The sequence below is a fragment of the Corythoichthys intestinalis genome, chromosome 13, assembly GCF_030265065.1.
Source record: "Corythoichthys intestinalis isolate RoL2023-P3 chromosome 13, ASM3026506v1, whole genome shotgun sequence".
NCBI lineage: Eukaryota > Metazoa > Chordata > Actinopteri > Syngnathiformes > Syngnathidae > Corythoichthys > Corythoichthys intestinalis.
Window position 1 is genome coordinate 43,564,421 of NC_080407.1, and position 17,643 is coordinate 43,582,063.

The following is a 17,643-nucleotide window of genomic DNA, read 5'->3' on the forward strand; positions in this document are numbered from 1 at the left end:
GCACACTTGCTTGTACTTGCACCACAAGTGTGTGTATTTGCATGTACTTGTACCACAAGTGCGCGTATTTACGTGTACTTCCACTACAAGTGTGCGCACTTGCGTGTACTTGCACTACAAGTGCGCGCACTTGCGTGTACTTGCACCACAAGTGCGCGCACTTGCGTGTACTTGCACCACAAGTTGTGTACTTGCACCACAAGTTGTGTACTTGCACCACAAATGTGTGTTTACATGCACCACAAGTGCATGTATTTGCGTGTACTTGCACTACATTTGCGTGGACTTGCACAGCATGTGCATGTACTTGCGTGTACTTGCACTACAAGTATATTGACCAGCACTGCAAAGTTACCCAAGCAATTTCTCCAGAAATTGGAATTTCTAGTTTCTGATTGAAATGCAATATTAGTATGATGATGCAGCTTGATTCTCCTTTGTGAAATACATTTTTGGCAGCCCAAAGGGGAAAGAAAGACATGTCGTGTGCTTCAATATGTTGATCCTGGTTGCAGTGCCATTTTTGGCCTCCAATTTAAATATGCCAGATTGTGCACCACACCCTCAGGCTCTCCTCGCCGTGTATTTGCTGCAGTTCCCGAGGCCAAGGTGTGGGAAGAGGAATTTGACCTGAATTCAGTGCGACTCTGCTTCCAGGCTTCCATCAAGCTGCCTACGGGGGAACTTTTCCCCCTGGAGCCCATGGTCTCTCAGCCCATCTTCGATAATAGTGAGTGACACATACGTGACACATACGCAGCGCTAACTTTTGAATAAGCCATTTTTCTTGTTTTAAAGAAAATTAAAACGCTGTTATCTTGCCAGTCCCAGCGGAAAGAATCGTGTTTGAAAAAACCGGGCCATTGTTGATGGAATGAAATGTCAAACTGAAAAAGAAAGAAAGAAACAAACGGAAAGAAATAGCGCCTGCTTTTCTTGTCGCAGGGGCTCCAAACACAGCAGAGCTAAAGATCTGCAGAGTGAACCGCAACTCGGGCAGCTGCAAAGGTGGTGATGAAATCTTTCTACTGTGCGACAAAGTGCAAAAAGGTAAATGTGCTGTACAGTTAGGGATAGTCATAGACTTCATAACCTATTGACATCACACAGGAAACGGGGCCGATTCGTAGCGGGCCAATTTTCCAAACCAAAACTGCTAAAACCAAAACGGGCACCTACCTTAGCCATGTATGAGTCTCCATGAGCAGCGGCATCAAAAAATTTGTTCCCTCATAAAATCCCAATTAATTACTTTTTATATAAGTATAACACAACTTAAAATGGCAATAAAAGTCTCAGATTTTACACTAGATGCACAAAAATCACCAAATGCAGGGATAATCACATATATTTCCAGGGTATATATCAATATTTAACATATCATATAAGTTTTTGACCAGAATAGCAATTTTTTTTTATTATTATTCACTGCAAGTTTTCAACAGCTAACAAACCACTCAAATGAACACTTGAGGAAAACATGCAGAATCAATTATAAATAATATATAAATAGATTTTTCATAAATTCTATATACAATGACAACTTATTATAGAATAGAATAGTCCTTTATTATCATTATCACACTATATACTGTTAGCGAATGAGGCTAGCGGCCGCCTGGCGTGAACAGAGCTTTTCTGGCGAAAATTCTTGCGAATAAATGCTTAAATCCCCGTCTTTTCCATAGATATGGACGTAAAACAGTCTCGATTCTCGGTTAAAAGCAAAGAAACCGTGCAGTTAGCGTTTATTTTACGTATATTGACGAAGTACAATGCTACTATGTTAGTGAATGAGGCTAGCGGCCGCCTGGCGTAAACAGCTTTTTACGTTCAAAATTCTTGTGGATTAATGCTTAATTCCCTGAATTCTTTATAGATATGGGCGTAAAACAGTCTAGATTCTTAGTTAAAAGCAAAGAAAGCGTGCAGTTAGCGTTTATTTTAACGTATATTGACAAAGTACAATGGTATTCAGTTAGCGAATGAGGCTAGCGGCCGCCTGGTGTAAACAGAGCTATTTACGTTGAAAATTCTTGTGAATAAATGCTTAAATCCCTGAATTCTTTATAGATATGGACATGAAACAGTTTTGGTTCTTGGTTAAAAGCAAAAAAAAAAACGTGCAGTTATTGTTTATTTTACATAAATATGTCGGAAGTACAATGCTACTCTGTTAGCGAATGAGGCTAGCAGCCGCCTGGTGTAAACAGAGCTTTTCTGGCGAAAGTTTTTGTGAATAAATTCTTAAATCCCCGAATTCTTCATAGATACGGACGAAAAACAATCTCGACTTTTGTTTAAAAGCAAAGAAACCGTGTAGTTAGCCTTTATGTATATTGACGAAGGACAATGCGACAATGTCAGCAAATTAGGCTAGCGGGCGCCTGGCGTAAACAGAGCTTTTGTGGCGTAAATTCTTGTGAATAAATGCTTAAATCCCTGAATTCTTTATAGATATGGACATTAAACAGTCTCGATTCTTGCTTAAAAGTAAACTATGAAGCTAGTCAGTTCCGAAATTTAGCCGCCTTCATGTGTAAACAGAGAAGAAAATTCCTGCAAATAAATGCTTCAAACACGCATGCATGGTACGAAAAATATAATCTTTACCTTGAATCCTCGAACAAATCACTCCACAGACAATCCTTCCTGTTTGTATTCGGTACAGCTTCATAGTTAAATCCAATTGAAATTAAATCCAAGCTTAAATCCGACATGAGTGTGTGCCGTCTTCGGCTATTACTAAATGAAGCTCGGCCCCTTTGATAAGGTGTCGCGCAAAAAATGACGAAATGACACGTCAATAGTAGCGATATCTTTGAGATAGAATATACAGTACTCACAAAAGTGAGTACACCCCTCGCATATCTGCAGATATTGAAGCATATGTTTTCATGGGACAACACTGACACTTTGACACAATGAAAAGTAGTCTGTGTGCAGCTTATGTAATAGAGTTAATTTATTTTCCACTCAAAATATAGCCATTAATATCTAAACCCCTGGCAACAAAAGTAAGTACACCCCTTAGTGAAAGTTGTCAATATTAACATACAACATGCAACTGTCAATATTTTGTGTGGCCACCACTATTATCCAGAACTGCCTTTACTCTCCTGGGCATGGAGTTGACACTGGAATGCTCTTCCACTCCTCCATGATGACGTTGCGAAGCTGCCGGATATTTGAGACTTTGCGCACCTCCACCTTCTGTTTGAGGATCCCCCAAAGATGTTCTATTGGGTTCAAATCTGGAGATATGCTTGGCCAGTCCATCACCTTTACCCTCAGCCTCTTCAGTAAAGCAGTGGTCATCTTGGAGGTGTGTTTGGGGTCACTGTCATGCTGGAAAACTGCCCTGCGACCCAGTTTCTGGAGGGAGGGGATCATGCTCTGCTGCAGTATTTCACAGTCCATGTTGGAGTTCATGTTTCCCTCAATGGAATTGAACTCTCCAACACCTGCAGTACTCATGCAGACCATGACATTCCCACCACCATGCTTGACTGTAGGCATGACACACTTATCTTTGTACTCCCCACCTGGTCGCCGCCACACATGCTTGAGACCTTCGGAACCAAACAAATTAACCTTCGTCTCATCAGACCATAGGACATGGTTCCAGTAATCCATGTGCTTTGTTGACATGTCTTCAGTAAACTGTTTGCGGGCTTTCTCGTGTACCGTCTTCAGAAGAGGCTTCCTCCTGGGGTGACAGCCATGCACACCAATTTGATGTAGAGTGCGTTCTATGGTCTGAGCACTAACAGGCCTACCCCCCACCTCTTCAATCTCTGCAGCAATGCTGACAGTACTTCTGCGACGATCTTTCCGAGAAAGCATTTGGATGTGACGCTCAGCAAGTGCGCTCAGCTTCTTTGGATGACCAACCCGAGGCCTGTTCTGAGATGACCCTGCTCTTTTAAAACGCTGGATAATCTTAGCCACTGTACTGCAGCTCAGTTTCAGGGTGTTGGCAATCTTCTTGTCGCCTTGGCTATCTTCATGTAGCGCAACAATACGTCTTTTAAGATCCTCAGAAAGTTCTTTGCCATGTGGTGCCATGTTGGAACTTTCAGTGACCAGTATGAGAGAGTGTGAGAGCTGCATTAGAAATTTGAACACACTTGCTTCCTATGCACACCTGGGCCTGGTAACACTAACGAGTCACATGACATTTTGGAGGGAAAATCACAAGCAGTACTCAATTTGGTCATTTAGGGATGTAGTTTCTAAGGGGTGTACTCACTTTTGTTGCCAGGGGTTTAGATATTAATGGCTATATTTTGAGTTATTTTGAGGGGAAAACTCTATTATATAAGCTGCACACAGACTACTTTTCATTGTGTGAAAGTGTCATTTTGTCAGTGTTGTCCCATGAAAAGATAAAGTGGGGCAAATAAGTATTTAGTCAACCACCAATTGTGCAAGTTCTCCTACTTGAAAAGATTAGAGAGGCCTGTAATTGTCAACATGGGTAAACCTTAACCATGAGGGACAGAATATGGAAAAAAAACTGAAAATCACATAGTTTGATTTTGAAAGAATTTATTTCCAAATTAGAATGGAAAATAAGTAGCTGGTCACCTACAAACAAGCAAGATTTCTGGCTGTCAAAGAGGTTTAACTTTTTCTAATGAGGTCTAACGAGGCCCCACTCGTTACCTGTATTAATGGAACCTGTTTTAACTCATTATCGGTATAAAAGACACCTGTCCACAACCTCAGTCAGTCACACTCCAAACTCCACTATGGCCAAGACCACAGAGCTGTCGAAGGACACCAGAGACAAAATTGTAGACCTGCACCAGGCTGAGAAGACTGAATCTGCAATAGGTAAAACGCTTGGTGTAAAGAAATCAACTGTGGGAGCAATTATTAGAAAATGGAAGACATACAAGACCACTGATTATCTCCCTCGATCTGGGGCTCCATGCAAGATCTCACCCTGTGGCGTCAAAATGATAACAAGAACGGTGAGCAAAAATCCAAAAAACCACCTGGAGGGACCTAGTGAATGACCTACAGAGAGCTGGGACCACAGTAACAAAGGCTACTATCAGTAACACAATGCGCCACCAGGGACTCAAATCCTCCACTGCCAGACTTGTCCACCTGCTGAAGAAAGTACACCGTCTGCAGTTCGCTAGAGAGCATTTGGATGATCCAGAAGAGGACTGGGAGATTGTTTTATGGTCAGATGAAACCAAAATAGAAGTTTTTGGTAGAAACACAGGTTCTCGTGTTTGGAGTAGAAAGAATACTGAATTGCATCCGAAGAACACCATACCCGCTGTGAAGCATGGAGGTGGAAACATCATGCTTTGGGGCTGTTTTTCTGCAAAGGGACCAGGACGACTGATCTGTGTAAAGGAAAGAATGAATGGGGCCACGTATCGAGAGATTTTGAGTGAAAATCTCCTTCCATCAGCAAGGGCATTGAAAATGAGACGTGGCTGGGTCTTTCAGCATGACAATGATCCCAAACACACAGCCAGGACAACAAAGGAGTGGCTTCGTAAGAAGCATTTCAAGGTCTAGAGTCGCCTAGCCAGTCTCCAGATCTTAGCCCCATTGATTTAAAAGTCAAACAATGTGATTATCTGGGTTTTTTTTCCACATTCTGTCTCTCATGGTTGAGGTTTACCCATGTTGACAATTACAGGCCTCTCTAATATTTTCAGGTGGGTGAACTTGCACAATTAGTGGTTGACTAAATATTTATTTGCCCCGATGTATACTTGAATATCTGCAGAAATGCGAGGAGTGTACTCACTTTTGTGATACAGTGTATCACAGGCTGAGATCTCTTGATGTCAATGGCAGTTTTAAAAGCTTCCTCTCCTCGCTCCGCAGAGGACATTGAAGTACGCTTCTTCCATGACAACTGGGAGGGCAAGGGGACATTCTCTCAAGCTGACGTTCACAGGCAGGTGGCCATCGTGTTCCACACGCCGCCCTACCGCGACCCCAACCTTAGCGAACCCGTCCGCGTCAAGGTGCAGTTGCGCAGGCCCTCGGACCGCGAGGTTAGCGAGCCCATGGACTTCCAGTACTTGCCCGCTGACCGAGGTACGGCTTTATCCCTTATGGTGAAAATCGGCGTTATCATTGCCTGCCCTATTGAGCTCCTTCTTCCCTAGACGAATACAGGCTGAGCGAGAAGAGGAAACGCACCGGCAGCATGTTCGAGAGTCTCAAGCTGGGATCGGTGTTGACCACAGGTGCGTTAGACTTGCAAACGCGTTTTCCTCAGCGGCTCGCCGAAACATTCCGTAACTTGTCGGGATTTCAGTGTCGATGCCGACGGCGGATCGACGACACATCAGCACCGCTCGGCGGACGGTCCCGACCAAACCTTCGACAATCATGGCCCCGACTTGTGAGTTTTCCGCGCATGACATTTAAGAAGAATTTGTAAGGTCACACGAGGTGTTAACAGAGTATTCGTACAGCTATCAGCTTGTGTTTTTTGTGCCGCAGTTCCTCCTAGCGCCAGCGGGGCGAAACCGCAACCCACCTTCGCTTACGTGCAACCGAGTCAGATGTTCTCGGCGCAGACCAAGGCGGAGGTCTCCCCGTTACCGTCGGCCGCGAGCCAATCGTGGAAGATCATGGAGAGCTTGAATTTGGGTCCGCAGCCCAAAGCTGTTCAGGTTCCCAGTTTGCCTATGAACCAGCCTTCCGTCCCTAACCAGGAGTACTCCACCGTTAGCCTGTCAGACATTCAGGAGTTCTTTCCCAGCAGCGCCGCCGAGCCTTCAGCCTCGCAGGGGAGCGTGGGCTCTTCGCAGTCAACGGGCTTCTTCCATTTAATGGGCTCTCACTTCCCAGTGCCGGGCGGTCCTGCCGAGGACGACGTCCCGCAGTTCCCCATCTTTTCGGAAGCCCAGACCCAAGGGACCCTGGACAGCCTCAACATGGACGATTTAGAGGACCTCCTGAACCCGCCACATGAAAACGTGGACGGCCAGCGAGCATCGGCCGCGGGCCAGCATAACGCGGCGTCTCAGAACACTTCAGACCAAGCCGGCGTCCCGGCGAGCACCTGGATGAATTATCCCAACAGCATTGTCAACCTGCTCCAGAACGAGAGCATGATGGACGTCTTGACCAACAGCAACCAACAGAGGCCCGCCGTTCTGGACGAGTTCGACGAATTTGACGAAGATCGGCTCTTTTCGTTTTTAAACAGCGGAAGCCAAGCTGGTTTTGTTTCAGGACACCCGACTTAAAACACATTAAGAACCCTTTAAGAAAATATATTCCATTTCATCAATATCAATTTGAAGACCCAGCTAGTAGCTTTTTCTGCTAGCGTACTAGCAACAAATTGACTCAAACTTTCATTACGCAAAGGTCAATCGTTTTATGTATCAGTTAATGTTCTTCTCCGACTAGTACGCCAAAGTTGTTGGGAAAAACTAGCGCGCTGATTTACTAGCCAACAGACCTTAACTTGGCTAACAATAAATGTTCACCTGGCGTTCCACAGGGCGAGTTTTTAAACATGTTCAGTCATTTTTATTTGAAGTAAGAAATGCAAACACATTTAAAGGTACAGTGTATCACAAAAGTGAGTACACCCCTCGCATTTCTGCAGGTATTTGAGCATATCTTTTCATGGGACAACACTGACAAGTAGTCTGTGTGCAGCTTATATAATATAGGTCATTTATTTTCCTCTCAAAATATAGCCATTATTATCTAAACTAGGGCTGCAGCTATCGAATATTTTATTAATCGAGTATTCGACTGAAAATTCTATCGATTAATCGAGTAATCGGATAAAACATTTTTTCAGGTAGAGAGCAATCATAAATATACTCGGGGTGTCCAACGATTAAAACATTTTTAATCGAGTTGATCACAGCTTAAAAATTAATTAATCGCAATTCAAATCATCTATAAAATATGCCATATTTTTCTGTAAATTATCGTTTGAATGGAAAGATATGACACAAAACAGACATAAACATTCAACATACTGTACATAAGTACTGTATTTGTTTATAATAACAATAAATCAACAAGATGGCATTAACATTATTAACATTCTCTTAAAGCGTTCCATGGATAGAAAGACTTGTAGTTCTTAAAAGATAAATGTTAATACAAGTTATATACATTTTATATTAAAACCCCTCTTAATGTTTTCGTTTTGATAAAATTTGTAAAATTTTAAAAATAAACTAGTAGCTCGCCATTGTTGATGTCAATAATTACACAATGCTCATGGTGCTGAAACCCATAAAATCAGTCGCATCTATGCGCCAGCAGAGGGCGACGAAACACCAAAAAACACAAGGAATAAGCGGACATGACACTTTGCTGTCATTATAATCTGTTTGAGCGGGGCATCGGCGTTAAATGCGTCAAATATTTTAACGTGATTAGTTAAGAAAAATTAATTACCGGCCGTTAACGCGATAATTTTGACAGCCCTAAAATATACATGAGAAAACAAGACATCTCATCTAATATTGAACCATTTTCAGTCAATCGACTTTATTTTTGATGTAAAATGTTGAAACTAGGGCTGCAGCTATCGATTATTTTAGTAGTCGATTTATCGATGAACTATTTAGTTCAAATAATCGAGTAATCGGATAAGGAACATGACAACTTAAAATACTGAGCTGAGCCTTAAACGGTTTAAAAAATATATATAGATAAGGATCTATGTACAACAAAAGAACAATGGCTTACATAGCAAAAGTCCGCTAGCTTAAATGCTATAAAACATTCACGCTTTTTTGTTTTTTTTTACAATGCTCATAACAAATGGTTGACACATATTCCCCCCCCAAAAAAGGCTAAATATACCAATAATCTAAATTACGAATGCATTAGAAAAAAAACATTAGCTCAAAAAAAAAAATTGGCTTATGTTGGTCTTAACATGGAGCAGCTGGATTCAGCCATGTGAAATAAAGCAGACTAGAGGGCAGTGTATCCACCCAAATCAATAAAACTAAATGCAGACACTTTCAAAACCAACCATTGCAACTCTACTTTAATTAAACGAATACTCGAAGCAGCAAAATGTAAATCGAATCTTTTTTTTTCTAATCGAATACTTGAGTTAATTGATTAATCGTTGCAGCACTAATCTAAACCCCTGGCAACAAAAGTGAGGTCACCCCTTAGAAACTACATCCCTATATGTCCAAATTGAGTACTGCCTTAGTGAAAGTTGTCAATATTAACATACAACATGTCAACTGTCAATATTTTGTGTGGCCACCACTATTACCCAGAGCTGCCTTTACTCTCCTGGGCATGGAGTTGACCAGAGCTTCACAAGTTGCCACTGGAATGCTCTTCCACTCCTCCATGACAACGTTGCCGGATATTTGAGATTTTGCGCACCACCACCTTCCGCTTGAGGATCCCCCAAAGATGTTCTATTGGTTTGAGATTTGGAGACATGCTTGGCCAGTCCATCACCTTTACCCTCAGCCTCTTCAGTAAAGCAGTGGTCATCTTGGAGGTGTGTTTGGGGTTATTGTCATGCTGGAACACTGCCCTGCGACCCAGTTTCTGGAGGAAGGGGATCATGCTCTGCTGCAGTATTTCACAGTACATGTTGGAGTTCATGTTTCCCTCACTCTCCAACAACTGCAGCACTCATGCAGCCCCAGACCATGACATTCCCACCACCATACTTGACTGTAGGCATGACGCACTTATCTTTGTACTCCTCACCTGGTCGCCGCCACACATGCTTGAGACCATCGGAACAAACAAATTAACTAATTTGCTCCCAAAACCGTATGAATACGTTCTATTTATAATTGTTTCAGTGTCCCAAAAACGTATTTACACGTCTTTTACGTTTTTTTTTTCACATGAGACATCTCTAGGTTCTGATGCAACTTCGCTAAAATGCACAATGCTCAAAACCCATTTTAAAGCAATAAAACTGGCCACTGGAGGGCAGTAGCGCATTTGGTAAGAACTCATATAGGACCATGAAAGGAAGTGAAGTGAAAAAAATAGTCAGGAAACGGAAGTTGGAAAGTCCTTGTGAAGATTAAGAAGCGTGAGAGAAATGTGGAGAATGATGGAAAACAAAAGGCAAACGACACTGGAGGAGTTTTGGAAAGAAATCGACACAATCTTCAAAGAAAGATTTTAAAAAATCGATCTTGATGAAACAGACGGTGTTTTAGTTTACCCCGTCTGCCGAGACAGCCGCAACCACAACAGCGTCATCTTTCAGTTCAATAGTTTAGTTATGTGTAAATAAATTGTTACTTAGCTATCAAAAGCTGTATTTGTCTTGTTGTTTATGTTATTTTGTAGAAGGAAAACATTATTCAGATGTTTGGGATGTCACAAAAGCAAAAAAAACAGCTGTGTTAAAGTCAATGTGGTGCCATGTTGGAACTTTCAGTGACCAGTATGAGAGTGTGAGACCTGCACTACAAATTTGATCACACCTGCTCCCTATGCACACCTGGACCTAGTAACACTAACAGGTTAAATGACAATTTGGAGGGAAAATGACAAGCAGTACTCAATTTGGACATTTAGGGATGTAGTTTCTAAGGGGTGTATTCACTTTTGTTGCCAGGGGTTTAGATATTAATGGCTATATTTTGAGCAGAAATTAATTAACTCTTATATAAGCTGCACACAGACTACTTTTCATTGTGTCAAAGTGTCATTTTGTCAGTGTTGTCCCATGAAGATATACTTAAATATCTTCAGAAATGCGAGGGGTGTACTCACTTTTCTGATACACTGTAAGTGGTTACAGCTAAATAGAGATACAGCACAACTTGAATTTGCGCCATGCTTTTAAATCAGTTGACGTCCTTTCGAATGAACTGAAATTCTGTTAAAAGACATTGTATAATATGTCGACTTGTAAATAATACATTTATATCCTTGTACAGCAATGAACTGTGAAAGGTTTCATGCTTTGTATGGTGTTAACTCTACATTTGTATCAATTCTTGCAGGGTTTCCCCAACCTTTGAGCCAAGGCTAATATTTTACCGAGTCCCGATCCGGAGAAAAAGTTTGATCATAGAGTTACCAAGCTACTCTGGCAAGATCAAAGCTACAAACCTGTCAATCATCAGTAACTTTAAGTACCAAACGCAAGCTGGACAGTTTGACCGCACTGCTTAGCAGGAGGTAGGGTGAGAGGTTATGACGCAAATATATATTTTTTAAATTGTTGATTGATCTATTTCGCCCGATTTCCAATCACGTGATCGGATCGGGACATCCCTCTCAGAAATGATCCTGACATTTTATCATTGCAAATTTGGAGCTTTGGAAGTATCTGAAGCTGGGCTGACTTCCATGTCAGTCACAAGCAGAGTAGCCAAATATTTGCCTCAAGAGCTAGTAAATGTAGCCATCCCAAAAATTTACTCTGGTAAAGAAAGTGAAACGAACAGACAGTTGGACTCGTGTCACAAATTTAACGACTCACAACTTGACTCGGACTTGAAGAAAAAGAACGCAGACCCTGACTTGACTCGCTTGAGTTAGGAGGGTCCGAGACTCGGCTCGACTTGAGGCAATAATTCAATGACTCGCCAAACTTACTCGAAAAACTGCTTGGTCGTCTTGGCTGCTCTCGCCACACTCTCACGGAGCAATTAATGACTTGACAACATTTTGACTTGACTCGTCTTTACAACCTCATGACTCGACCTCAAGACTTGAATTGACATCTCAAGACTCGACGTGGCCTCAAGACGCGACTCGGCCTCAAGACTCAACGTTCTGACACGACAACCTTTTTACTTGACATGACTCGTCTTTACAATCTCGTGACTCAACATTACCTCAAGACCTGTCCTCAAGACTTGACTCAACTTTTTTTGACACAACCTTCTGACTTGTCTTTACAACCTCGTGACTCGACTTCAAGACTCAACTCCACATGTCAAGACTTGTCGTGACCTCAAGACTCGTCTCCACCTTAAGACTCCACTCAACTATGTAACACAACTTTTTTTTACATGACAAGACTCTTTACAACCTCGTGACTCAAATCGACATTACCTCAAGACTTGACTCGACCTCAATACTCGTTTCGGCCTCAAGACTCGACTTCAAGACTCGACACAACTCGTCTTTACAACCTTGTGACTCGACTCAACATGACGTCAGGACTTGACTTAGAGTCTCGACTAGGCCTCAAGACTACTCACCTTTTTGACATTACCTCTAGACTCGACTCGACGTGGCCTCAAGACTCGACTAGGCCTCAAGACTCAACTTTCTGACACAACCTTTTTACTTGACATGACTCGACTTTACAACCTCGTGACTCAACATTACCTCAAGACTCGGCCTCAAGACTTGACTCAACTTTTTTGACACGACCTTCTGACTTGACATGACTTGTCTTTACAATCTCGTGACTCGACTTCAAGACTCAACTCCACATGTCAAGACTCGTCGTGACCTCAAGACTCGTCTCCACCTTAAGACTCCACTCAACTATGTAACAACTTTTTTACATGACATGACTCGTCTTTACAACCTCGTGACTCAAATCGACATTACCTCTCGACTCGACCTCAATACTCGATTGGGCCTCAAGACTCGACACGACTCGTCTTTACAACCTTGTGACTCGACTCAACATGACGTCAGGACTTGACTCGACTTAGTGTCTCGACTAGGCCTCAAGACTAAACTTTTTGACATTACCTCTAGACTCGACTCGACATGGCCTCTAGACAACTCGGCCTCAAGACTCAACTTTCTGACACGACAACCTTTTTACTTGACACGACTCATCTTTACAACCTTGTGACTCAACATTACCTCAAGACTCGACTCGGCCTCAAGACTTGACTCAACTTTTTGACACGACCCTCTGACTTCACATGACTTGTCTTTACAACCTCGTGACTCAACTCCACATGTCAAGACTCGTCGTGACCTCAAGACTCGTCTCCACCTCGACTCCACTCAACTTTGTAACACAACTTTTTCACATGACATGACTCGTCTTTACAACCCCGTGACTAAAATCGACATTACCTCAAGACTCGACTCGACTGCAATACTCGATTCGGCCTCAAGACTCGACCTCAAGACCCGACAGGACTCGTCTTTACAACCTTGTGACTCGACTCAGCATGACGTCAGGACTTGACTCAACCTAGAGTCTCGACTTGACCTCAAGACTACTCAACTTTCTGACACGACCTTTTTACTTGACACGACTCGTCTTTACAACATCCTGACTCGACTTGACCTCAAGACTCGAATCGACATTACCTCGACTCGGCCTCAGGACTCGAATCGACATTACCTCGACTCCGCCTCAGGACTCAACTTTCTGACACCTTTTGACTTGACATGACTCGTCTTAACAATCTCGTGACTCGACTCAACAGGACCTCAAGACTCGACTCAACCTCAAGACTACTCAACTTTGACATGACCTTTTTAGTTGACACGACGTCAAGACTCGACCTGAAGACTACTCAATTTTCTGACACAACCTTTTACTTGACATGACTTGTCTTTACAACCTCGTGACTCGACTTGACCTCAAGACTTGACTCGACTTTGACACGACTTTTTTACTTGACACGACTCTTTACAACCTCATGACTTCAAGACTCGACGTGACCTCAAGACTTGACTCAACTTTCTGATACTACAACCTTTTGACTTGACTCGTCTTGACAACCCTGTTACTCAGCTCGACTTGCCCACAACAGGTAAGACTCGGGACTTGTGACTCTGATCATAGTGACTCATGGAATTGTCTGGAAAAAAAACTCAATAATTATCTACTTACAGTATTCGTTTTTTTGTTTTTTTGAAACAATAGTTTATTTTTGCTCTCAACAGTCCTCGCAGATTTAAAATGGATGCTCGACTCAACTTTCTGACATGAACTTTTTCCTTTTTACTTGACATGACTCGTCTCTACAACCTCGTGACTCGAATCGACATTACCTCAAGACTCGACTCGACGTGGCCTCAATACTTGACCTCAAGACTCAACTTTGACACGACTTTTTGACTTGACACGACTCGTATTAACAACCTCGTGACTTGGCTCGACTTGCCCACAACAGGTAAGACTCGGGACTTACTCGTGACTCTGATCATAGTGACTCGTGCAATTGTCTGGAAAAAAATACTCAAGAATTATCTACTAGTATATTTTTGCTCTCAACAGTCCTCAGATTTAAAATCGATGCACCTTCTTTGCCATTTACCAAAATGACTGACGAACATCTCGAACCAATCAAGTAGTCCACTTTCGAGTTTCATGTATACCTCTGTTCTGATGCAGTATTACACATGATCACAGGTTCTCTAAAATTAGGCCCCTTCCACTTAGAACTGTAGTTTCTGCGTCGTAACCTCGCCCAAATTTTCAGTGGCGCCGCAGCACACTTGTTGGGAATCGCTGATTTACTGTATTATATGGCCGCAGCTTCAATTAACTGGATTCAAACGTGCTTTATTACCTAATAAAAGATGCTTTTTTTGTCTGTGAATCTGTTTTTTTAATCACAAAACCCAAGCCAGAATCTTAACTTTTATTTGGCAACTCTTGCATATGAAAATACACAAAACCTTTATCAAAACAGAAAACTAAGAGGTTTCCCACCAACGTAAACGGCAATGTGAACAGTTGACGGTCAAATTTGCAGTTTGGCATTTAACAACCCATTTTGTGAGCAACCTATGCTATGCTACTACGTAAAATGTAGTAGTTCTTCAAGAAAAATAGGCTTTAACATCAACAGAACTGGATTTTTTTTCAACCCACAACATTTACGGCCTTAGTGGTCAGGCTTACAGGATGTGACATCTAGATTGGTGACTTTGTTGACAATGTGAGAGCGCCTAGGAACACACTCCAGGTTGAATTTACTCTCGTAAATTGTGGGACAAAGCTTCCAGCGGTTGTTCCGATAGATTCCCAGGTACGTGTACACGTCCGGCTTGTAGGACAGCTGGCATTTGACCCCCGAGGCTCGGATATGAGCGTCCAGTTGGACCACTTGGCTCTCGTCGGTGAAGTTCTTATTGTAAACGCAGATGACGTGCCTGCTGCTTTTATAGTCGTTTGGGCTGACTTTAGCACTGAAGATCTTTCCGTCCACCGTGGCTCTAGCCACGCACTCCCACGCGTGGTCCACCTTGAAGCCGGAGTCAAGGTACATGAGCCACTTTCCCACCAGGACATCGTGGTTCAAGGCCAGCTCCTTGATGTTCTGGAAGTTGACTGGGCGCTCGCTGGCGACGAGTTTCTCCCAGTCCTCCTGGAGAGCGTCCACGTCGCCGGTGCAGGGGCTGTAGTTTGGACCGTACACGGCGATCCAGCCCACTGGGCTAACGCCGTGCTCCTCATCGCCGTATCTGCTCACTCGGGAAGGCCTGTTGCTCGCCAGCCAGTCGTCGAATTCCGACCTGGGGGTTTTTCTGGAGTCGAACTTTATCCACGGGTCCATGTCTGCCGCCATGGCCTCGGCGGCAAAGGTTTCGGCTGCAAACGAGGACGGCATATCGCCTTCGAACGGGGATGCCCCTGCCCCTTCCACCTCCATAATGCTCCAGTTGCTTCTAAAACACATACACACATAAACCTCCATTTATACAATTGTTGTCATCAGCAGATAATTCAGCATATTCTTCAGACACAAGTTATTGAATATAACAAACATAGACCACCTATATAAGACGTTACAGGATTTACTCATGCAAGAAAAATAAAAACTTTACTAACATTTGGAACTCCCAAAACAACATGACGTTAATATCGGACGATTTGTCCCTAATAAAACAAGTTGCGCGCAAGATTGCTAACAACATTAGCTACACTAGCTCTCGTCACAACCTGTGCGTTTGTCCTGAAGTTCCTGTCAAATCATGAATATTCTCCCCCTGGAAGCTTTGGAACTCATTTAGAATGCGAAGACAGATGAATGCGAAGTGTAAACTTTTACCTGTTTGGTCAAACGTGGCGAACTAGCAGTCAAGACGACGTAAATACAAATTAGTTTGACGTGCTCGCGAACCTCCGACCGCTAGATGGCGCTGTTGTCTCAGCATTTGGAGAAATGAAGAAGGGTCGGACTTCAGCCAAGCGACAGCTGCTACAAACCACGCCCCTAGATTGTAACCTTTGCTAAGTCAAGGCATTCAATGTTGTGAATCAACCGTTAAAGTAGTGATATAACTTTATTTCCCTTCTGTCTACTTTCGACGTGTGAAAGTTTTAAGACTGTTTCATCATTTAAAGGGTCAAGTCAAGATTTTGCCGGTTTAGAAGTATTTTTAAATAAAAAATTACTCACTTTAGATTGGCTACAACAGCTTTCCTTAGGAGTTTACTGCTTTAAGATGGCGGCTATTTTCCGACGCCGCCGAGTCTGTCATTTTGCATCTAGTTATCTGGGTCTTTGCAAAAAGACCCAGATAATATATGATAATCTAGTCCTACAATTTTTGACCAAATCACATAGTTTGGACACCGAAACGGTGAGGGGTATAAAAGCTGTATACAGAATTTGGAGAAAAAAAAAAAATTACATTTCCCTGGAAATTTACAAAAAACTTTAGAATTCCTTTTGAACGGAATGCAACGTTCAAATTTCCCATTCACTTCCAATGGAATTCGGAATTTACATTGCATTGCATGCCATTGACTGCCATGTATGTCGAATCTATTGATGCCAATGTACTTGGATTCCATTGACGCATATGTAAGTCGATGCCATTGACGGTCATGGATGTCCAAATTTGCCATTCATTTTCAATGTAATTCGCATTACATTGACGCAAAAGTGCACAATTACAAATGAGGGCTATGCACCTCCTTGCCATTGACAGCCATGTATGTCGATTCTATTGATGCCAATGTACTTGCACTCCATTGACGCATGTGTAAGTCTATGCCATTGACGGCCATGGACGTCCAAATTTCCCATTCATTCCAATGGCTTTTACATTGCTTTGAAGCCAATTCAGACAGATGACATTGGCGGCCATGTAAATCAATTCTATTGATGCCAACGTACTTGGATTCCATTGACACATACATAAGTCGATGCCATGGACGGCCATGGACGTTCAAATTTCCCTTTCATTTTCAATGGCAAAAAAACAAATGTCCCCAAATCAACTGGAAATGAACAGATATCAATAGGACGTGTCCCCCAAATTTCCCCGATGCCATTGACGCCCATGGACGTCCAAATTTCCCCATTCATTGCCAATGGCATTAACATTAAATTGAGGCCAATTTAGTCAGATGCCATTGATGGCCATGTATATCAATTCTATTGATACCATTGTACTTGAATTCCATTGACGCATATGGATGTTGATGCCATTGAGGGCCATGAATGTCCAAATTTCCCATTCATTTTCAATGGCATTTACTTTGTTTAATGCCATTGACGGCCATGTTTGTTGATTCTACTGATGCCAATGTACTTGGATTCCATTGACGCAAATGTAAGTCGATGCCATTGACGACCATGGACGTCCAAATTTCCCATTCATTTTCAATGGCAAAAAAACAAATGTCCCCAAATCAATAGGAAATGACCAGATATGACCAGGACAGGCCCCCCAAATGTCCCCAAATGACCTGAGATGGCCAGGACACGCCCCCCAAATGGCCTG

General features: G+C 42.6%; 2 protein-coding genes across 3 annotated transcripts in view; one reads left to right on the forward strand and one right to left on the reverse strand.

The window, feature by feature from the left end:
• Positions 1 to 13,808, forward strand: part of rela (v-rel avian reticuloendotheliosis viral oncogene homolog A) — a 29,722-nt gene extending 15,914 nt beyond the window's left edge. The window contains 7 exon segments of the mRNA XM_057853886.1: positions 596 to 730; positions 946 to 1,050; positions 5,860 to 6,075; positions 6,147 to 6,227; positions 6,299 to 6,385; positions 6,487 to 7,193; positions 7,195 to 13,808. Coding sequence (XP_057709869.1) covers positions 596 to 730; positions 946 to 1,050; positions 5,860 to 6,075; positions 6,147 to 6,227; positions 6,299 to 6,385; positions 6,487 to 7,193; positions 7,195 to 7,248 — 1,385 coding nt within the window. The 3' untranslated portion in view covers positions 7,249 to 13,808.
• A 707-nt stretch (positions 13,809 to 14,515) lies between these two features.
• c13h11orf68 (chromosome 13 C11orf68 homolog) lies at positions 14,516 to 16,063 on the reverse strand. Of its 2 annotated transcripts, none has more exons than XM_057853892.1 (2): positions 15,851 to 15,961; positions 14,516 to 15,576 (listed from the first exon to the last, which is right to left on the reverse strand). In XM_057853892.1, exon 2 carries the CDS (start codon positions 15,558 to 15,560, stop codon positions 14,793 to 14,795), a length of 768 nt encoding a protein of 255 aa, XP_057709875.1. In that variant the 5' UTR covers positions 15,561 to 15,576; positions 15,851 to 15,961; the 3' UTR covers positions 14,516 to 14,792. The 2 variants fall into 2 exon arrangements, with proteins under 2 accessions (XP_057709875.1, XP_057709874.1); XM_057853891.1 differs by having other exon boundaries at positions 14,519 to 15,576; positions 15,960 to 16,063.
• Between the last annotated feature and the right edge of the window lie 1,580 nt (positions 16,064 to 17,643).

Excerpts from the sequence above, each read along its gene's own strand:
- c13h11orf68 (XM_057853892.1), bottom strand. The coding sequence starts at position 15,560 with ATGGAGGTGGAAGGGGCAGGGGCATCCCCGTTCGAAGGCGATATGCCG.